A 22,888-nucleotide genomic window follows, 5' to 3' on the forward strand; every position below is an offset into this window, starting at 1 on the left:
TAAATTTGTATTTACAAGTGTATTGTCCGTCTCTCCCTACCAGAATATAAACTCCATGAAAGCAGGGCCCCTTTTCTTGTTCACCACAGTATCCCCTGAACCTAGAATGGTGCCTGGGACATCAATTCCAATAAATATTTTTTTTAAAGCTCAATACTAGCAGTGGGACCTGAAGCATGTCAATCCCTGATTCTATTTCATTAATAAAATGAAAATATCCAACTACCCCCGAGTATCAATTAAGAGGACAAATGTGAAGAAGCCTGGCCTGGTGGCTAATAACAAGTACTCAACACATTTTTGGATATGATCTATTCATCAATCTATAAGCATCTCTCCATCTTCTCCTCTCCCTTTCAGTCCATACTGGCAGCTCATGTTAACCTTTCCATGGGACAGTGTGGAGTGGTGGTGACTGGAGGAGGTGAGTGCTGTAAATCACAGCATGCTTTATACTGGGTCCCACAGTACCTGTTTGGAACAGTTGTGGGAAGATATTTCAGTCATTCACAAAGATGTCAGGCAGTCAGGAATCTAGCCGGCTTGAGTTTCTAAGCTCAGGTTTATAAACTGGCATGTCTGAACAGGAAATAAGGCTTAAGCCAGGCCTAGTTAATATATTCTGTACAGTTAATTTATATGGTGTTTGAAATCAAATGTACCAATAGTGTGTGTGGAATGAAAGAACACCTTGGGATGAGACAGAAGGAAAGAACAAGAAGGCCCTTCCCATCTTCATTTTTTTTTTTCTGGGTGGTTTTGACCTCAGTCTTAAAGAAGGAAGGGTCCAGTCTGCCCATGTCTGAACAAGGGCTGTTAAATAACACCTATAGTAAAATGGGGGCCATGATGGTACAGTGGTTAAGCATTTGGCTGGTAACCATAAGGTCAGCAGTTCAAATCCACCAGCCGCTCCTTGGAAACCCCATGGGGCAGTTCTACTCACTATGAGTTGGAACTGACTCGACGGCAATTTTTTTTAATAGTAAAATGAAGCTTAGAATGTATTTGTTTAGCAGATTAGACTGAGTGACTTTCCTGTTTAAATATGTGGGTGCTACTCCTCTTCAAATATAGAGAAATGGATTAACCCAGATGCTGGAGAAGATACCTTAATCAACAGGGGAAAGAATTTATTTTTCATCAAAGCAATAGAGCAAAGTTTGGGCCTAATTGCTGAGTTGGTTTCTCATTCTTAGAAACAAACCTGTACCTTTGTGCTAACGGAGCCTCAGACATTGTTCCATTCCTTTCCTTCTCCCAGGAAAGGGTAGAGCCAAGGCAAGAAGAAATGACTTTTTCTTAATTTTTACCTTTAATCCAGAGGATTACACCCAAAATTCTGTTTAAAAAAAAAAAAAGCTGGGTGATGTGTTCTTTTGGCTTCTTTCAAGTAAGCAGCCAGATTCATGTGATGGAGACAAGTTTGAGTCACACAATCTAGAAACCAACATTTACCTTCTTACTACTAAATCAATTCTCAGATTCTTATAAATAAAAAGCCCACAGAAAATGCTGTTACATTCACACAGAAAATACAAGCCAAGCCAAGCCAAATGAATCAGCTTTTTCCAAAAACCTCAACTCCAAAGGCTCTTTCTTCACAGGGCTATTAAGATTTCACTCCATGTTGCCAAACAAAACAAGAACATAATCACCCACTTTCAGCAATGGCACCAGAGACTTGGGAGTTAGGAAATACTTGCTTTCATTGGGGCCTGTATTCTGAAGTTGTCCCCCCTCCACCCCAAGAAACTCATTTAAACATACATATTATCATTTAAACCATCTAACCAACAAAAACTTTGTTAATTTAGGTGAGCTGTTTCTAACAAATGCCAGGAATATTCAAATGTGGCTATTTCAGATGATAAACTGCTTGGAAATTATTTGTATTATTTTAACATCTATTAGGAATTGAACTAAGATTCCATGTAAAAATTTTGGGTGCTCACTCCTGCAACAACAAATGTGACAACTGCTTTCTATTGGCTGCTACATAACACTGCAGTTGTGATGGGCTTCCCTAACTTCTAATCATGGGATCCTCAACCATTACCAGGTGAGGTCTTTTGCTAATTCATAACAGCTGGATTTCAAGCTTTGTTAAGGAGTGTATTCTTTTAACCTCAAAAGAAGGGGAGGAGATAGTTTTGTAAGCTTGGATAGACATTTTTTGTCTATGGACACAGTTTTGAGACATAATTAAAAGAATACTTACTTAGTTCTGGGGTAGTGTAGGTGAGCAGATATGACGTGCCTATCCGTATCAACAGGTGAACTTTTGAAACTCATTGCCACTTGCATCCTATCCACTTTAATCATTCTCTCCCATATTGCTCTAGAACTGCACTGTCCAGCATGGTAGCCATTAGCCACCTGTGGTTATTGAGCAATAGTCCAAATTGGGATGTACTGTATAAGCATAAAACACATATCAGACTTTGAAGACTCAATATGAAAAAAATCTCAATAATTTTTATATAGATTACATGTTGAAATAATATCTTGTGTGTATTTGGTTAAATAAAATTATTAAAATTAACTTGACCTGTATCTTTTTACCTTTTGTAATGTGGCTGCTAGAAAACTTAAAAGTACATGTAGCTTGCATTATATTTTCTATTGATGGCGTTGTTCTAGAATATTTGGTGCATATAGGAGATGGATTGTGACTTTAAAAATTAAGTAGATACCAGTCACCAACACTGTTCACTGAAAAACTCAGTATTTCGGAGACTTCAGATCTCCATCCTGCCAAAACCAGAAGAAAAACCTCAGACCAGCACAATGCCTAGGATGTAGAAGGAACACAACAAACATTAGCTGAGGGAACACTCTAATTCAGATGAGCCTTTGTTCAACCCATTATCTTTCACTGCTCCCCTCAAATGTTGCACTAGCTCTAGTACGATTACGAAATATTTGAATGGGATGGATATAGGATGTACAACTCTTTAGGTTTTTATAATATTTTATCTATTTACATGTCTCCTCACTGAAATGCCTGCTCCTTGTGGGTGGGGATTATATCCCTGTGCTTCAAATGTTGAATGAGGCATGATAATCTCTTCAAAGCACTCACTTGGGCAGCTGTTTACAAATTCTACACATATTCTTTGAAATGCCTTGTTTGTGATTGCCTTTAGAATGCATGGTACATTCTTCTGAATATGCTTAAGGCAGGCAAATCTCCACTGGGAAAAAAATAATTCTTGGAAAACAGCCAAGATTCACCTCAAGGGTGACAAAGGGAGCACACTGAATAAGGCTATTCTCTGAAAACAATTTTAAACAAGTTCCAAATATACTGTAAGCAATTTTTAAAAAAAGTCAGCCGCAATGACTAGTCATTTCATATTTCAAATCAAATCATAATTTAGGCCAAGAGCAATATTTGTAATAAGGAGCTGAGATGGTCATTGTTAGGTGCCATTGAGTCGATTTCGATGCATAGTGACCTCAAATGACAGAGTAGAACTGCCCCATAGTGTTCTTTAGACTGTAATCTTTACAGGAGGAGATTGCCAGGTTTTTTTCCCATGGAGCCACTGGGTGGGTTCGAACTGCTAACTTTTTGGTTAGTAGCCGAGCACTTAATCGTTGCACTGCCAGGGATCCGTCCATTATTAAAATCATCCTCAAGCTTTTACTTCAGCCTACTTCCAAACTTTCAGAAACATCTTGATACCTTTTGCACTAGGGCTAATTACAAGATACACTTAACCTACCAAGATGGAGGGTCACATTATTCAGAGTGCTAAGGTATATTTGGTAATGCCCTAAGAGATTTACTGAATTTACGATATGTAATCTTTGCTCTTTCTGAGAAATTATTGGCCCTCTTTTTCCTTGGCAAGGCAGCCAAAACCAATGTGTTTATTCACAGCACAATGAAAATAAGCTCTGGAATCAGAAACCTGGGTGGAAATACACTGCCACGTTACTATGTGACCCTGGGCAAATCAAACATCTGTATCTCAGCATCATCATCTGTAAAACAGGGTGGTTAACAATGCTTACACCTCAGTTACTGAGGATTAATTTATATAGAATGGTTAGTACAATGTCTGTTAGCAATGAGTACATTTTAGCTATTTTTAATATAGCTAGTAGTAATCCATTTCCAAGGTGTTAGGTTTAAATCTTGCCTGAATTCAAAGACCTCAACAAAACCGGGCCCAAAGCTTAGCTTTCATTTCATATTTTTTAGTGACCATTAAGAGTCCAGTTTATAATCCACCTTGATTTATTAAAGCTTCTGTTCTAGGGATCTAAGTCCTTTGCACTTCCTTTCAAAAAAAAGAAAAACAAACAAAAAAAGCCTGTGCATTGGTTTACTTTGTTGTCTAGAATGTTAACTTTTCAGTGGTGTTCTTGAGTTTCAAAGAGGAGAATCAGGAAATACACTAAAATTAAAACCCTGGGAAGGTCATGAGTTGACCACATTAAAACTATCATGAGAACTGAGTTCCGATGCCAATGACAGAGCTACACAGGCACCAAGGGAAACGAAACTATAATAAAATTCACCACCTGCTTAAATGAATACCAACACCAAGGGGAAGTTTCATCTAGGTATCAGAATGTGATGATCCATTAAGAAACAAGGACTTCTTAGTGGCTTAGGGAACATGTGTATGAGGTTGGAGGTAGAGATGGAAGACAGAAGCTTCATGACTACACATGCATACCTACAAAGTTTTTGTATAGAGGTCAAGCAAAGGAGTGGTCAGGGCAATGGTGAGAATGTAGGAAACAGCAAAGATGCACTTATTTAAAATGCATTTACATAAATCTTTCCAGGATTCTTGTATTGGAATATAGTTTAATTTTTTATTACCACTGAAAGCCATTAAACTACACAACACAGATAAAATGGACGTTATATCACATAAGCCAGTACCTGCCCAGTCTTAGTAATGAGGGGAATCAAAATCAAGGTTGAACTGTAATTCCACTTGATTCTAAAAATCAAGTCTATTTGACATTGGTTTGAAACAGAACCTTTATCAGATTCCCCTTTTAAAAGAAAAGCCCAAGGAGAGATGATCAAGCACAAATGATCACTTCATGCATTTTATTGATAGTCTATATTTTAAATCTGCAGTATGACATCTTACAGAGGGAAAAAGCTTCTTCCTAAAAGATAACTATTAATAATCAAACCAGCTTTAATATGACTGACCTTTCAAGGTCTAGTTTTGCATTAAACAAATTAATTTTAGCAGGTGTAAAGCACTGCACAAAAAAAGAAAACTGGGTACATTCTCAAAATTTAATACAGGGCTTCCCAACCGGGAGTCTGCTGGATAGATACTGGAGAAGGGTACTATGTTCAGGTTTAAATTGAAACTGAGAAACCAGATAAAGCAAGCCAACCAAATTCACTTCACTTTGTGCTCCTCTCTGCTTTTTGGAAAGTCTCTCCCAGAGGTCAGGAAGCCCTGGTATAACAATCACTTTCGTCTTTATAGAACATACATTTATGTGCTTCATGTTCAAAGACATAAACGCAGCCTTTGTTACTGTTCTCCCTCCAAATCACTTCAGGTTCTCCAAATCACTTTAGGCTTCAGAAAGCTTTCCAAGATTGCTGCCTAGTTATTTATATGAATCCAAGTAAACATTTATACCAAAGTAGCTGTTCCTGGGAGAAAATAAAACAGGCACAGATACATAACCAGGCCAACCACATACCTACTCAACTTGATACCTGATCACATGGCCCTGCATCTTTAAAAGCAGCACCAGGGACAAATGAAGCTATCAAGAGGTAAAATCCAAACACTGGATAGTTAAAACACATACAAATCAATTGTTAAAAGAATGTTAAAGGGGCACTAAATACAGAGTTAAGGCTGGGTAGCTGGGTCAACCATGCCTTGCAACCGAAATAATCTTCAAGATGAGAAACTGACAGAAACCTTGAAATAACTAGGTACAGTGGTATGACGGGGTTAACTTTCACTGCATGTCTTTGAGATATCTATCACTTAACCCAAGTGACAATAAAGCAGCTGTGGGTCTTTATTAAACAAACCCTAATCAAAACCAAATATCTCACTGGAATTTTACTTGAGGGTGTTGGAGGATATGCCTTTTTCCTTCAGAACTGAATGAAAACACCTACGTAGACATGGAAAAAAAATCATAAAACTGATATAAACTGTTCTGTTATTATCCTTTGAGAGTTCTAACACCTCAATAACAGCTCTAGTCCATGCTGCAGACTTATAGATTCAAAGTGGGGTTACTTAAATCAAGTGAGATCACTTTTTGGGAAAATTAGATAATATTTTAGAAATATTCCAGTTAAGAATGGTTAAAGGGCAGGCACCAAACCCACAGCTTTTTAGTTGCTTATAAAAAAATCTGACTTAAAAATAAATGAAACACTGGTTCCTTGGACCTTGCACTTTAACTTTCCAAATGAAGCATGTTATGTTGATTTACTTTTTCAAGTGTTTTTTTCAAAAGCACACAATTTACTAGTTAACTCAATGAATTACACACTGTAATTGAATATTAAACATACTGAAGAATTACACTATTAAAAAAAAAAAACCTGACACTTTAATGTGTGCCTTATCAATCTCTTTCATTACTAAGGTACAGAATACTTCAGAAAGTAGCAATCAGCACAGTCTTACAAGACAAGGAAAGAATAAAAGTGCCCTGCAAACGTGGCTTCTATGTACTTAGTATTGGTAATACATTTGACAGGGAAGCCAGTTAAGGTAAAACTTAAAAAATAAGGCAGATTATGAATTTTTTTGTTCACAAAAGAACAAAGGAGAAAAAGTGGGGGGGGGGGGAATACATCCTCAGTCTTTAAAAGTATCAATAACAACCACAAGGTGCCACTCTATTCTAGCAAGCTGTTAAAAACGGCCCTTTAAGAGGCATTTCGCAACATTCACCTCCCTATCACATGGGTATTTTGGTAAATGACTGAAAGTCATGGCTAATGCCTGACCCACTTCATGTCATGGACATTTGGGAAGCAGGTGGTTAAATACACAGCATATTAAGTGATAACCCTTCATAAATATAATTTGAGACACTGACACTACAGTAGGGAATACCTGGTATGGAAAGGACATGTTTTCCCAGTGGGAAATAAAAATCGACTACTTGAGGTAACACTAATAGCTAATGAGTTTCCTAATCTTAAAGTCTGGATGAATTCCAATAATGTTTTAAAAGAAATATATATGTATATGTATATATACATACATATATACACATACACATATATACACACACACGCTAAACGTTTGTTAACTGTACAATTATTACCCTACACTCCAACACTAATATGAACACTTTTCTCTCAATCCCAACCTCCAATAACACCAACGAGGTATAACTAATGTGTTCTTTTTAGAGCAAATATTCCAAATTAACAACATGGCTCATTTTCTTGTGTTGCTACAAATAGGTCTGCAGACTTTGAACCTAACTTGTTCAATTTTGTTTCTAGTACTAATAAATCTCAATCTTGTCAACAGCTTGGAGTTAAACAACAAAACACTTCAAACATTTCAGACTAGTAAATTTTTGAAAATATCTGAAATATTCAAGGAAATTCAGTTTTTAGTACTTTTCCCTATGCTTTACAATGTAATCTCCTAACATTGTTTTTTCTTATTATTATTGCATGAAGTTCAAACTAAGTCTCAAAGACAGAACCTTTCTATAATAAAGAAAAAGTGCAAAGGTACAAAATGAAATGTAAAGTCTTTTGCAAGAAAATGCTCCCTCAACAGGTGTTTGGATGCTGGTGGGAAAAAAGATTTCTGTTCTTCGTTGTACATTTGTCACCTACAAATGGCCTTGTCTTCAAGGTCTACAACCCTAGTAAGTATATATTAGTCATGGACTTCGCAAAATAAAAAAAATTAAGTAGCAAATTCCACTAAAACACTTGTATTCATTCTACACAATCCAATGGAAATTAATGAGTGCTAAAAGGTGCCCACATGCACATGTCAAATATGTGCATTCTACTGAAAGCTATAAACTTAGAATTCTATTTCCAGCGTTTATGAATAACTTCAATATGTACATTCATAACCAACATTCTGCATGAGTTACCTCTTACTTTAATGCATGAGTTACCTCTTACTTTAATACTTCACAAATGATTAATACATCTTGGGAGGTTAGGGAGGTACTTGTTGTCAATAACTTTCTTTTATGCTTAGAATGTACTGCAGTTGTTTATAAACTATTTAAAATGAACACCTCTGTAATAATGGAACATTTTTTATCAAGAGGAAAATGATTTGTTTTTAGCCAATCAGGACTACCCTGCAGATCTGAAAACTGTAGATTATACCCTTAGGAAAGGAGACAAGGAGGCTCACAAATATAAAGGAATCCTGACTTTTACGTGGACAATTTTTTAAAAAGATAAAATGTATTACATAAGCGCCATAAACAGTGAAATCTGCTTATATTAAAAAAAATAAGTAAAGCTTTGTTTGGACATTATTTCCTTGCAAGAGCAGTACATATCCTTAGTAAACAACTACCATATTTACAAGTTAATTTCCTTGATACTTAGGTAGGATTGAAAGCCAGAGAAAAGAACGAGCTTTGAAAAAATCTTTACAGCTGAAGTGATAACATTTAAGGTAGCCAGATAATTTCTAAAGCAGACTTGTTTATTTTGCAGAGTATTTGACTATGTCTGGTTAGTTAGCTCACTTTCTTAAAAGGCCAAGGACGTGTTCAATCCCTTTGGGCCTGTTAGTTTTCTCCCCAGAAAAACAAACATCTGCTCCACAGTCAGACTAATTCTAATCCCAACCAGACTCAAAAGAGAAATTAGGCAAAGAGTTTTGAGGTTCTTCACAAATCTACTCTTACTACTAAGAAAACAATATAAAGTGCATGTCCCATACAGTGAGTAGCACTCTCATCATATATGGACAGCACAATTAAAATTTGAATTTCAAATAAAACAATCTGACTCACTTTCAACAGAGAGTGATCAAAATCCCTCAATCCTTCATCTGGTCTTTAAAAATCAACAAGTGTGCATTGGTACCTTAAATGATAAACCTCGAAAACTACAAATTTGAGATTTGCCTGTTAGCACACACATCTGTACCAACTTCAATTCTTACGCTAAAAGTGGTTTATAGTCTATTTCCCCCACTTTTTATCTCATTTTTTTGAGACAGACTTGTAAAAAATATCAATTTAACTTGTGCTAGGTGATAGTGGTTTTTCTTAAAACAAAACTTTGCCAAATTTGTCAATCTTCTACTTCACCTACTCAAGTAGAATACTTTGTCAAACGTCTGCTGATCTCAGTTTAAATTTTTCAGAGCAGATTTCTTTACTCTTTCCATCTTTCATTTCCTGCCTAAATCCAAGTTAAAATACACAATTTCCATTGGTTTTTAATGCAGTTCAATTCTGCACTGTCCTTTCCTTTGCATGTCACAGTTAACTATTCACATACATTAAATATTATTAGATATGTTCTGCTCTTGACATCTACACACTTACAAAAGCAGCTTTGTACTTTGTTTGATGTGTGTTTTACTATGCTGGCTCACAAAAAGCAGTTTTCTCATTTCTAAGCATGGTACTTTACAATTTTTAATGCATTAATACAACAGTGCATTGGAAAAAGTACTGAGCCTCTACAAAATAGCTTTACATTTTTAAACAAATGAACATGATTTTTTTCACTTACACAAGCATAGGCTTTTTAATATTTCCACAAGATAAATATCTCAATTAAACTAAAAGCTCACTCTACAGTGTGCCACAAGTGATGGGCTTAGGAGACAGTTATACACTTAGAAGATCCTAACCTTAGTGTTATTTACACTGACATGTCCAATATCACCTAAAATGAAAGGTGAACAAATGATATTCATAATGTAGCTGGATTTGCATCAAATTAATAACTGGAAATAGTACAGCTTTAAGTACTTACTTATGAAACATGTACTGTAACTTAGTCTAAACTGGGAATTTCCTTCGCCCCTCTCTCCTATGGCGTGGGAAACTTTAAAGATCAACATGAAACAGATAGGAGCCATTGCTAAGGCAGGTCTTTTAACATAACAAGGGAGAAACAAGTATATATGATAAATTATCAGTAATAGAGATGCTATGGATTCAATTGATACTGAAATCAGATTTGTAGGCCCTAAAACGTTGCTTTTTAAATATTTCCTTTTATTCTGGAACAGAAATTGGAGAAAGGACAGTAATTCATTCAGAAAGCAATGACTCAATTCAGGTTGTTACTTTACATTTAAGCACCACTCAAAAAGTGGACATAAAGCAAGTGATTCCTGTTTGCCCATCACTACACCAGCTATATAGCTGAGAGTTCGGATCTTAATTACACAACGCTTTCTCTGTTACCAGAAGCTAAGACTGCTCTGCGACATATAGGACAGGTAGAATTCTCAGATAACCAGCGATCGATGCAGTGGACATGGTACTCATGGGAACAAGGTAGTTTACGAAGTTTGTTGCCTTCTGTATATTCTGTAATGCAAACACTACACGTTTTTAATGCATCATTTTCACCAAAACTTCTCATTGCCAAGTTGTCAATTTGTTCTTTGGTGAGTCCTCTAGGTTGGTCATCATCCTCCTCATTTAAGAGGAAAAACTGAGCCAGACTAAGGAAGGGCAAAGAGCCACTTTCATCAAATGTTACTGGGGCCCTATGTCGACCCTCTCGCCTGGCGCCTGATGATGAGCTTCCTTCATTACTGCTTTCAAACATCTCTGAGCTAGATTCTGAACTTTCACCACTGGAACTGGAACTAGGACTGGAACTGGAACTAGAACTGGAACCAGAACTGCTATTACCAGCAGAACTCCCTCTTCCATTCCGTAACTCTGACCTTTCCATATTTCGACTTGGGACTGAGCCACTAGGCTCTGAATCACTATCACTGTACATAAAGTAGCTTAACTCACCAAAACCTGTCATTATCTGCCTTAACATGGTCTGAATGGCAACAGATGTAGTTTCACTTAAGCCAGTATTTAAAATTCTACGAATGGGAATTCTGATGGTACTGACATAGGTTCTCACACCGGCCCGCTCAGAACGTGAAAATGTACGCCTAAAACCTCCTCGTTCACTTTCGTAAGTGACGGTGTTGTTTGGTGTCTGAGACCTTGACCGAGTTCTGCTAGCTATGCTATCTCTCTGCCGATATTCTCCAGGACGAACTCTTCTTACTTGAAGATCAAGGACTATGGTTGGAGGTCTCTGTCCTGATCCTGTAGATTCAGTATTGCCAGTTGCGTCTGAAGAACCTGCTCCTTGAGAGGCATTTCTTGTTCCAGAAGCTGCAAAAAGACCCCTGCTGAGCAACTCAGGTCCAGTTATTTGCTGTCTCAATGTCACATGGTGCCGGGTTCTAGAACTTCCCTCAGTCTCATTTACCAAAGGGTGTTCAAAAGTCTGAGATGAGATACTATGATGAGATCTTCGTGAAATTTCACTCATTGGATGCAAAGGTGACCTACTTCTTTCAGCTCTCGCTCTGGTTCTCCGATGGTCTGGGCTTCTGCTTCTCGCTCTTCTCTGACCTCTGGTAGGTGGGGCTTCTCCTGTTAATGCTTCAGTTGAATTCCGTTCTAATCTAGATGGCCTTGCAGATGTCGATTCAGATCGTGGATTTTCCACTTGCCCTTGGCTGTTATTTTCCGTATTTTCTCCACTAGACCGTCTTGCAGATGGCTCATTTTCATTCTCTGGATTTTGGCTCCCATTATTACGGTTAACATTTATCTCTAAACTGAATCTGAAATCACCACTGTTTGGATTAGTCCGGCTCACTGCTCTCCAAGATTGGTTTCCTCTCTGCCCACTTCTTGTCGTATTTCCAGTTTGTCTGACAGAGTTAAGCCAGTCTATTATAGAGTCACCATTAGATACATCATCTGAGGAGCCTCCACCTGTTTAAAAAAAAAAAAAAGGAGGGAGAGAGAAAAAGGAACTACCAAAATTAGGACAATCGTAAAACTCTGTATTAAAAAAAAAAGAACAAGTATCTGAACAGATTTCACGTTTACAGATTTTTGTAAAGTACACTCCATAGATTTGCAGGTAAAGACAGCAAAGTTTCAATTCCATTTGAAGAGCTATCAAATCCTAGAGAAAGTCAGAGAATTGTTTTTTTTAAAAGAAAACATAGAAGAAGTCTATTTACAGTATTTCATCATATACAGAGCCTAGCATACCACTGTCGGACTGTTAGAAGACAGTATTTTTTTAGTCCACTAGCAAAACATTAATGCAGTCAAACAAGGTAAACAGCACTTAAGGTATACTTGTTGCCGCTGAATTGGTTCCGACCCATAGCGACCCTATAGGACAGAGCAGAACTGTCCCATACGGTTTCCAAGGAGCAGTTGGTGGATTTGAACCACTGACCTTTTGGTTAGCAGCCGAGCTCTTAACCACTGTGTCACCAGGGTTCACTTAAGGTATAGTGCTGGTATTTTAGTACAAATTACAAATTTTTTGTCAAATTTTCATTAGTCTACATTACTTCTTCTAGGCTCTTGACTTAAGTGTCTTTGATAATACAAAAGGCTGTTTTAAAATACAAGACTGCTGTAGCCACTGTAAAATATAAACAAGGTTTATAGGTTTAAAAGTATTTGAATACTTTTTAATGCTACCAAGATTTTAAATTGACATGAAATTGAAGATCAGACCAAATGAATAGTCTGAACCTAGCATAGTATATGTAATGGCATGTTCAAGAACAAAACTGTTATCAATCATAACCTCTGAGGTTACAAAGTCAAATTCCCTACTTCTCACTGGGAGGGAAATACCAGACCTGAGGCTAGAGCAGGATTTCTCAGCAGCAGCACTCTTGTCATTTTGAGTCAGTTAATTCTTTGTTTTGGGGGACTGTGCTGTGCATTACAGGATGTTAGGATGTTTAGCAACATCCCTGGGCTCTACCCACTAGATGCCAATAGCACCCCTCCAGTTGTGTCAACCAAAAATGTCTCCAGACATTGCCAAATTTCCCCTAGGGGACAAAGTTGTAACCCATTGGGAACCACTGGGTTACAGTAAGCAGCCTTTCTTTTTGATGGTGAGAAAGTCACACGTCTATATTAAAGGAATAATTCAGTAAGGAGGAGGAAACTTAGGAAGAGGTGAAAAACAAAAAAAAACAAACAAAAAAAATCACATTTAAATAGGCTATTTCTCACTACATCTCAATACAAACAACTCAAAGGTGAAGTGAAACAAAAACATATTGACATTCTCACCAAATATCAAGTAAACTGTTTTTTATTAAAAGTTACTTAATTTGTGCCATATCTGATGTTTACTATTATAAAGTTCCTTATCCATCCCATCCTCTATCCTCCAAAACCAAACTATACCTCTATTTTCATCTGAGTTTTGTGGTGGTGGTCCCTCTTTAATTTGTTGTAGTCTTCTCAGCAACTCTTCCTCAGTACTTTCACCTGAAAGCAGTTTAAAAATGTTTGCCAAATTACAAATGAAACCCAGCAACTCTTAACCCTCTCTTAGGTGAAAACCAAGGAGTAGCAACTTGGGTAAAATTCACTTCTTTAGGAATGTAATATTACAACTTTTGTACAAGTTTCTTTCCAGCTGACAAAGCGCTTTTGCATACAATATCTAATTTTAAAAAGATGTAATTCTGGGTAGACATTGTTATCTGCATTTCAAACTGAGTAAACTGAGACTAACTTCTCAGAATGCACTCCCTCTCATAAGGGTCATGCTAAATCTTACTTTTTAAAATTCAAGCAATCACCCAAAGGTTAGTAGAATTAAACAGAAATGAGGAGGAAAAAAGTCAGTGAGTTTTAACTGGGATCACATGGGACCTAAAGCAGTAAAAGAGAATACCAAGCACAAAATTCTGTAGAGTTGACAATTTTCCCAGAGCCTAGCCCTGGACATACTTAGGGAATCAGGAATGACATAAAATAGAATAAGCCTGTCTAGGAAGTAAAGTTCCCGTTAGCTATCCCTCACTTGGACCCGTGTCTAGTTAAGTAAAAACAAACACCAACAAAAAGTTCAGCTCTAGTCTTTTCAATTTAATTCAATGAAAATTCGTAATATAATTTGTAACTTACAAATCTCTCCAGTACAGGATAAGCCCAAATATGAGCGAATAGAATTAGGTAATAAGTATAGCAGTAAATATCCTTTCATATCCCTTGTACTAAAATTGTATTTTATAATGGCTAAAGAAATAGATTTTTAAAACAGGTTCAAGTATTTTTTTTTAAAGTCAGTTAATTTGCATACATAAATCCTTAAATTACATGTAGCATACCTGGGGTGCCTAGCAAATTGTTATCCCTCATAAGCCTATAATCTTCTTCACTCAGGTTATTTACAAATTGATAGAAAGCTTCTTCCCGATCCAATCGGTCCATCTGACTTCTGCGCTGTGCTGCAGACTGATCACCACTTCCTTTATCATTGGAATCTGAGTTTTCCATCTTGATGAACAAGTGGAAAATTATCTAAAAGGAGAAAGGAGACCACCAATCTTGAAAACAGAATAGTCAGTATGCATTCTACGTAACAGATTTAATTATGTGAAAACCCAGAAAGCAGGTCAAGATGTGGATTTTAAGACCTCAAACGAATGAAATTTCATGACAGAAAAACTCTTGAAAAAGCACTGTTAAATACTGGGAAAAGGCCAGGCCAGGGTAGGCAAACTATATCTCAGACCAAATCCATCCCTACTTTTATTCTGCTTCCAATCTAAGAATGTTTTTCATAATTTTAAAGGGTTAAAAAATATTTTACAACATGTGAAAATTATATGAAATTCAAATTTAAGTGTCCATAGTTTCATTTCAATGCAGTCACACATTCATTTACATATCATCTGTGTCTACTTTTGTGCTACAATGGCAGAGCTGAGTAGTTGCAACAGACACTGCATGCAGCACTCTCATTGCTTTGCACCTCTGATCTGTGCATGATAAACTGCAGTGATGCAGTTATAACTTGACAGCGTTGAGTGCCGTAAGTATCACCATACTGTGACATTTTACTACCAGTACATACTCATCATGTCAAAAGGAAAGTGGACTTTGAATGTCATACTTAAAGGTACAGTGAAGTGTGGTTTATTTTTATCATATCACATGGCAAAGAATTGTGTTTATTTTGCAATGACACTGTGACTGTGCTAAAGTAATAAATATACATTGACATCACCAGACTAAGCACTCATGACAATATTCCCAACTCATAGGACAGCTACAGTCTGAAAAATTAGAAAATTTAAAATGAAACAGCTCATTACAAAATATTTCTTTCTAAAAATAATGACAACAAGGCTTCAACCAAATTTAAGTTTCCAAGTGGCTTTTGTTAGCTAAGCAAGGAAAGCCATTTAACCATGGTGAGTTAAACTGTGTTTGATCACAGCAACTGAAGAAATGTGTTCAGAAAAAATACATTTAAGATTAGCCTTTCAGTGAGTACAGTTGCTCAAAAAGTTGAGGATATTGGGAGCAACATCAATAATCAACTGAAGACAAGGCAAATTATTTTGAGTGGTTTTTCTTGGTTTTTGATAAGTCAACAATGCTACCAATACCGTTCAGTTGTTTTTTTTATTCAAGGAGTTTGAAGTAACTGAAGTTAGGCTCTATGAGCAGTCTGCCTAGAACAACCTGAGGTGAGAACATTTTCAAAGTTGAGGGAACAGTAATTCAGTACAACCTGAAGTGGTATCTGCGAAGATGTGTTACAACTCAGATGGTGGTAAAAATGTATGGAGCAGAAAAAGACAAATTTATACAGATCGTGAAAATGTTAAGGTGTTTGAAGTCTACGGTTATTCACTATCATATTCATCAGCAGGTACTTTGCAGAAAATATTTAATCTATCATGTTATTGAACCAGTAACCACTCACTCTGTAGACTTAACCATCATCAGTTCTGTGAATTTCTGTCAAAATATAAGCTGAATATCCTGATTTGCCCTACCACACAGCAGTTTCATGGCTTATCAGCGGTAGTTTTATTTTGATTTTTTGGTGCTCAGGGCCAAAGCTGAATTTTTTCCCAAATGAACTGACCTCAATTACTATTATTAAACACTGAATGGCTTGGGAAATTAGCTTTTGCTGCAGACTTGATACTGTTTCCTAATGTATTCAGCCTAAAATTACAAGGCAAAACAGTGCTTATGTATGTTAAACTTATACTGCGGTAAAGTAATTTCAACAATAACTAAAAATGTAATCGTAAGTAATGTCAAACTGCTTTGTACATTTCTCGTGCTGTCAAAGAAATAAGATCTCCATTCTCACATAATTTGCAGCAGAAATGTTTTCCGAGCTCAAGCTACAGTCAAAGCAGTATTTTTTGAAACTCAATGCAATGCAAAGGCGAATTCCATATTTCAAAAGTAATTTAACTGTGCAACTGAGGAGCTTCTACCTAACCTTCAATTGAAAATGATAACTCTGCAATGTAATGATATGCTAAAAGGCAAATATCAAGAAAACAATCTAACAGAATTCTATAAATGCCTTCTAAGGAATGAATATGTTTCATTAAAAGCATATGCTTATGGACTGATACTAGTATCTGGCAGTACCTGTACGTGTGAAAAGGTACTTTCAAAGATGAAATATGTAAAATTTCATTTCAATTCAGCATTAATAGATGAACACTTGCAAAAGATTTTGATAAGGAGCACTAACTTGGAACTCCAATTAAGCGAAATGTTATCCCCTCAAAAAAAGAATGCCATTCTTCTCACTAGTTGACATATATTAAAAAACAATGTACTCAATTATTATTATAGTTTGAATTTTGTTAACAGAAACTTGGTGAAATTTGGTTTCTCTCTTTTTATATAATACTCTCAATTATGCCTTTTGGCCCACAAAAAAACCCTAAAATATTTACTATCTGGCCTTTTACAGAAAGTTTGCCAACACTTGCTTTAGATAATACATAAAACTAGCCAAAAATTCTTAATTATCATTCACTATTTGTATGGCTTTAAGGAAATTATAATACTGGTAGGTTTCCATACATTTGCAATTAATTACATAAATAAAAAGCAATGGTAAAGAATCTAAAATACGGAAAGACTCCAAAGAAAATTTCATTCGCTAATCCTTTCATTTCCCACTGATTCGCTTTAAGTTCACATCAACATAAACTTAATTCTATGAACATATGAAAATGTGATTTATGGAACAGAGATAGTCTAGATTGATGCTAGGATCTAACTCCCCCCACCCCCAACACATCAAGTACCAGAAGGCTCACAAGTCAATACTAAAGAGAAAATAAAAAACCCTCTTCCAGATATAAAAAACAAAGAAGCCTATCTTGCCAAACTCTGCCTTCCTGCTAAGTCTAAACAAATTTTAGTCTAGACATGGGCACACCTAGATCTCTATTCTGTTCTCCTTACATCATCATTCTTAGAACTATTCTATCATTGTTTAAACTAATAGGGTGACCACATCAAGAAAAGGAAAAGGAGGAGACTGTAACATATTTGGACAAAGTTTCCTACTCTCATAAAAAAAAAAAAAAAAGAAAAGAAACCAGTTGCTGCTGAGTCACTTCTGACTCATAGCAACCCCATGGGTGTCAGAGTAGAACTGTACTCCACAGGGTTTTCAACAGTTGATTGGTTGACTTTTCTGAGTAGATTACTAGGTCTTTCTTCCGAGGTACCTCTGGGTGGACTCAAACCTCCAACCTTTTGAGTTAGCAGTAAAGAGTTAACTGTGCCACCAAAGGACTCCACCCAATATCATAACTAAGACTCTTTAATTTTCTAAGTCTAACTTACAGAAATTTCTGAAATATGTTGTTTTTATAATAACTGGAAACTTTGAGAAGACTGGAAATCAGCAGCTTAAATAAAACATTCTCTTAAAAGTTTTATGGATCAGGCATTTAAAAAAGACAAAAGGAAATCAAATTTTTCTGTGTGAACCTCAAGTTCAAAATTTAGCAAGGGTAAACAGGTAATTAAAAAAAAATACAGAACACAACAGCCAAAAGGTAGAAGAAACAAGTGTCTATCAACAGATGAATGGATAGACAAAATGTGGTTGATCCATACAATGGAATACTATTCGGCCATAAAGAGAAATGAAGTTTTGATACATGCTGTGACATGCAGGAACCTTAAAACCATGCTGAGTGAAATAAGTCAGACACAAAAGACAAATATTATAATTTCCCACTTATATGAAATATCTAGAATAAGCAAGTACACATACACCGAAGTTTATTAGTAGTTACCAGGAGCAGGCAGGTGGGAGGGGAAAATGGGGAGTTGTTGCTTATGGGGTACTGAGTGTGTGTTAAGAGTGATGCAAATAAAATGGAGTGAGTGATGATGGCTGCACAACATGGTGCCACTGGATTTTACATGTAGAAATGGTTGAAATGTCAAATATTTTGTTATATATATATATATATATATATATATATATATTTACCCTAATAAAAATTCTTTTAAAAATACAGTAAAGCAGAAAGGAAAAAGAAACCACAGTCAGCCCTCTGTATCGTGGGATCTGCATCTGAAGATTCAACCAACCACAAACAGAAAATATTCCGGGGGGGGGGGGATTTCTCTCTTGTCATTATTCCCTAAACAATACAGTACACTGACTATTTACATAACATTTACATTGTATTAGGTAATATAAGTAATCTAGAGATGATTTAAAGTATATACATAGGTTATATACAAATAGTACGTCACTGTATATAAGGGATGAGCATCTGCGGGGGGTCCTGGAACCAATTCCCCCTGGATACCAAGGGATGACTGCACAGCCATCATTCCTCAAGCCAAAGAAAACTACCAGTAACATTTCGCTGTTTTTTAGTTAATATTTTGAACACTAATAATACAAAAGTTAGGAAAAAGTCCACTTGTGAAGGATCAGTAAGTAGTTCTGAAAATAATTTATAAACAAAAGCACAACTTAGTGTGATTGAAGGCTCTAAAAACATAAATCAAAGAAGTAAAAAATGTTTTGAGTTGAAACATTTGAAGATTCGACACGAACCAAAGATAATAGAAAACTCACATACCAAGGGCAGTTACAAGAGTGGTATATATTAAGAAAAGAGTTAGGGAGGTTAACTATTAACAGAAGATGGAAGGTAGAGGCACTCGACTTCTATTTTTTTTCTACTTCATTCAATAACAGGAGAATCATCTTCCAACTGGAAAAAGTAGAAAAAATAAACTTTTCAAAGAGAGAAGAGCCAAGACTGCAAAACCTCTAATGATAATCTTTGAGAAATCACAGTGAATAGGAGAGACGCTAAAAGACAAGATGTAAAATATAACCCAATTTTCAAAAAAAGTGGATCCCAGAAACTCCAGAGCAGCAAAATCTGACCTAGGGACAATTCTACAATAGGTTATCAGATATACTGCAAACATGCAGAAGAAAATATGCACACCAGAGGCAGGGTTCAAGCCCTCATTTGCTTTACATAGGAGTGGTTCTCAACCTTCGCTTGCACATTAGAATTACCTGGGGAGCTTTCTCTGGGGTTGGCCAGACACTGATATTTCTAAAACTCCACAGGTAAATTCTATTGTGTAGCTGGGGTTGAGAACCTCTGCGATAGATACATCAGGATAATACTGTTTGGTTTCTTCACAGGATCTAACAAAGTTTCTCCTCCCTGGGTTATGGAGAAATGTGGGTTAGATCAGTGCTTCTCATACTTCAGTGTACACACAAATCACCTTGGAATCTTGTTAAAGTACAGATTCTGATTTAATAGGTCTAGGGTGAGGCCTGAAATTCTGCATCTTTAACTAGCCTGAAATTCTGTATCTTTAACTAGCCTCCCTAGAATCACACTTTCAGTAGCAAGAAGCTTGACGACAAAACAGTTTGTTGCTGAATATCACTCTCAAACATTATGGATGAACGCTAGCCTGCAAAGAGCCCTATAAACTTTTTAAATGAACCATTTGGATGAATCTGTCAAAGACATGATATGACAGCCAAATCTATAGATAACTCAAAGCTGGGAGAGTTAGCATGTAAGATATATATGATAAATAAACATTTTGAATTCTCAGTTGAGTGTGAGGATGGGCTGAAATCAATAAAAATGATGATAAATGTGCTATACTACAAACTTTATTAAGAGTCATCAAGCTAAAACAACCCATATGTAAAAGTATAAAATAGGGGGAAAGTGTGTCTCAACAGTTCACATGAAAAAGACCTGAAGTTTTTAGGTAACACAAACTCAATAAGGAGCCTGCTTCTGCTAAGAAACCTAACAAGAGTTACACGGTGCTTTCAAGGCCAGTGTTAAAATAAAAGCAAGTTAACAGTCCCACTGCAACCTGCTGTTCAGATTACTTGTAGAGTATTTGAAACATTTTAAATACTTCTTAAGAGTGACCAAGATGGGGAGAGGCCTGGGAGCATCATAAAAGAAATGCCTGAATTACCTGGGGTATTTAGCAAGAAGACAAGACTGAAAATGGACATGATTACCATCTTCAAATATGTGGAGAGTGGTAACATGAAAGAGAGCAGAACCATAGGGTAGAGCTAGCGCCAATAGTTGAAGAAATATGGAAGCAGATAATTCTTCCTTTTAATACAGTCTAACAAAACTGTCCAAAAAATGGAGATGCAACCTGCCTCTTAGAACAAGCAAACAACCCGTCTCTGGAAGTATTCAAGCAGAGGCTGGATATTAAAGAGGAGATTCCTTATTAGGTGGAAGTTTGAACACACTGATTTCAAAAGACCCTTCGGATTAAAATTTCATTAAGGATGGGTAAGTCTCTTGGTCTTCTATTCTGGGCCTGTTAGTTGTGTGAAGTTGGCTCTGATTCTCGGTGACCCCATGTACAACCGAACCAAAAGTTGCCTGGACCCGCACCACCTTCACGATCATCAGTATTCTTGAGTCCATTGTTGCAGCCACTGTGTACTTTGAGTGCCTTCAGACCTAGGGGGCTCATCTTCTAGCACTATATCAGACAATATTCTGATATAGTTGGCTAATTTTTGGAAGCAGATCTCCAGGCCTTTCTTCCTAAGTCTATCTCAGTCTGGAAGCTTCACTGAAACCTATAAAGTATGGGTGACCTTGCTGGTATTTGAAATATCAGTGGCATAGCTTCCAGCATCACAGCAACACGAAAGCCACCACAGTAGGACAAACTGACAGACAGGTGGTGGATTCTGGGCCTAGGGCTATACCAAGCTACGTATTCTAGTGATACAATTTTGTTAGAACACATTCTTGGCAAGACCAATCCACTTACTCTGCCCCACTCTGCCCTACAACACACCTTTGTGTTTTACTACCCTCACACTTCTGCTCATGCTGTTCCCTCAGCCCCTTCTTAGTCCCTCTCTAACTCAAAACTCTTTAAAGTTTTAAAAAGCAAAGATATTACTTTGATTACTAAGGTGCATCCGACCCAAGCCATGGTCTTTTCAATTGCCTCATATGCATGCAAAAGTTGGAAAACGAAAAAGGAAGACAGAAGAATTGAGGTGTTGAAACTGTGGTGTCAGCAAAGAATACTGAACATACCATGGAATGCCAGAATGAACAAATCAGTCTTAGAAGAAATACAACCAGAATGTTCCTTAAAAGGGAGGATAGTGAGACTTTTGCTCAATTACTTTGAATACATCATCAGGAAAGACCAACTGCTAGAAAAAGACATCATGTTTGGTAGAGGGCCAACAAAAATGAGGGAAACCCTCAATGAAATGGATTGACACAACAGCCACAACGCTTCAAACAAACCAAGGATCATGAAGATGGTACAGGATGGGGCAAGGTTTTCTTCAGTTATACATAAGGTCGCCATGAGTTGGAGCCAACTTGACAGCCAACTAGCAAAAACGTTTAACTCTACCTTCAAGGTTCAATGAAATCTCACCACCTAAGAAGCTATTACTATCTCAGCTAGCAAATTTTCCATTCATTTCTGCATACTGCATTTGTCTGTACCACTAGAGTGGCACTTCTTGTCTTACACACTCTTTTATATTTTTGAAGTGCATGTGTCTTTTCTTCCCAAATAGCTCCTTTTAGGGAAAGACCCAGAATTATAATCTTTTAAACTCACTTGCACATTATGTTTAAATGACAACCAAAATTCACTGAAACAATCAGAATATTAAGTTCATTTCCCTTAATAACTTGTCTAAAGCAGCACTGTCCAACAGAAATAAAATGTGAACTACATACGTAATTTTAATTTTTAAGTAGCCACATTAAAAGTTTTAAAAAATGGGTGAAATTAATTCTAATAATATTTTATTTATCCAACATAATCAAAATATTGTCATTTCAATGTGATACCAGTATAAAAAAAATTACTGAGCTGTTTTACATTCTTTTTTTAATACTAAGTCTTCAGAATCTGCTGTGTATTTTATACTTACAGCACATCTCAATCCAGATGCTGAAGTTTCAACCATTAAAGTAAAATGAAGTCCTACCAAAACAACACAATTGTGTTTAATGGAAAAATATTTTACACTGCTTCAGTGTTTTATTAAAATTTAATAAAATTAAAAATTCCGTTCCCACAGTTTATCAAGAAAATTTTCTACATTCTACCTTGGTGAGTAGCATCTGGGGTCTTAAAAACCTGTGAGCAGCCATCTAAGATACTCCACTGGTCTCACCTTGTTGGGAGCAAGGGAGAATGAAGAAAACAAGATACAAGGAAAAGATCAGTCCAAAGGACTAATCAACCACAACTACCACAGCCTCCACCAGACTGAGTCCAGTACAACTACATGGTACCTGGCTACCATCACTGACTGCTCTGACAGGGATCACAACAGAGG

General features: G+C 36.5%; 1 protein-coding gene across 5 annotated transcripts in view; it reads right to left on the bottom strand.

Moving 5' to 3' along the window:
* Positions 1-384: 384 nt before the first annotated feature.
* RLIM (ring finger protein, LIM domain interacting) overlaps positions 385-22,888 on the bottom strand; it is a 33,144-nt gene continuing 10,640 nt past the window's right edge. For 4 of the 5 annotated variants that reach the window (XM_023734691.1, XM_023734694.1, XM_023734693.1 and 1 more), the window contains 3 exons: positions 14,343-14,535; positions 13,411-13,494; positions 385-11,955 (listed from right to left, as the gene is read on the bottom strand). In XM_023734691.1, the coding sequence (XP_023590459.1) occupies positions 10,376-11,955; positions 13,411-13,494; positions 14,343-14,511 (1,833 nt within the window). In that variant the 5' untranslated portion in view covers positions 14,512-14,535 and the 3' untranslated portion in view covers positions 385-10,375. Of the gene's footprint in view, positions 11,956-13,410; positions 13,495-14,342; positions 18,487-22,888 lie in introns of those variants that run through there. The other variant, XM_004380164.2, reaches the window with a different exon arrangement.

This window comes from Trichechus manatus, unplaced genomic scaffold (genome assembly GCF_000243295.1).
Source record: "Trichechus manatus latirostris isolate Lorelei unplaced genomic scaffold, TriManLat1.0 scaffold00070, whole genome shotgun sequence".
NCBI classification, from domain to species: Eukaryota; Metazoa; Chordata; class Mammalia; order Sirenia; family Trichechidae; genus Trichechus; species Trichechus manatus.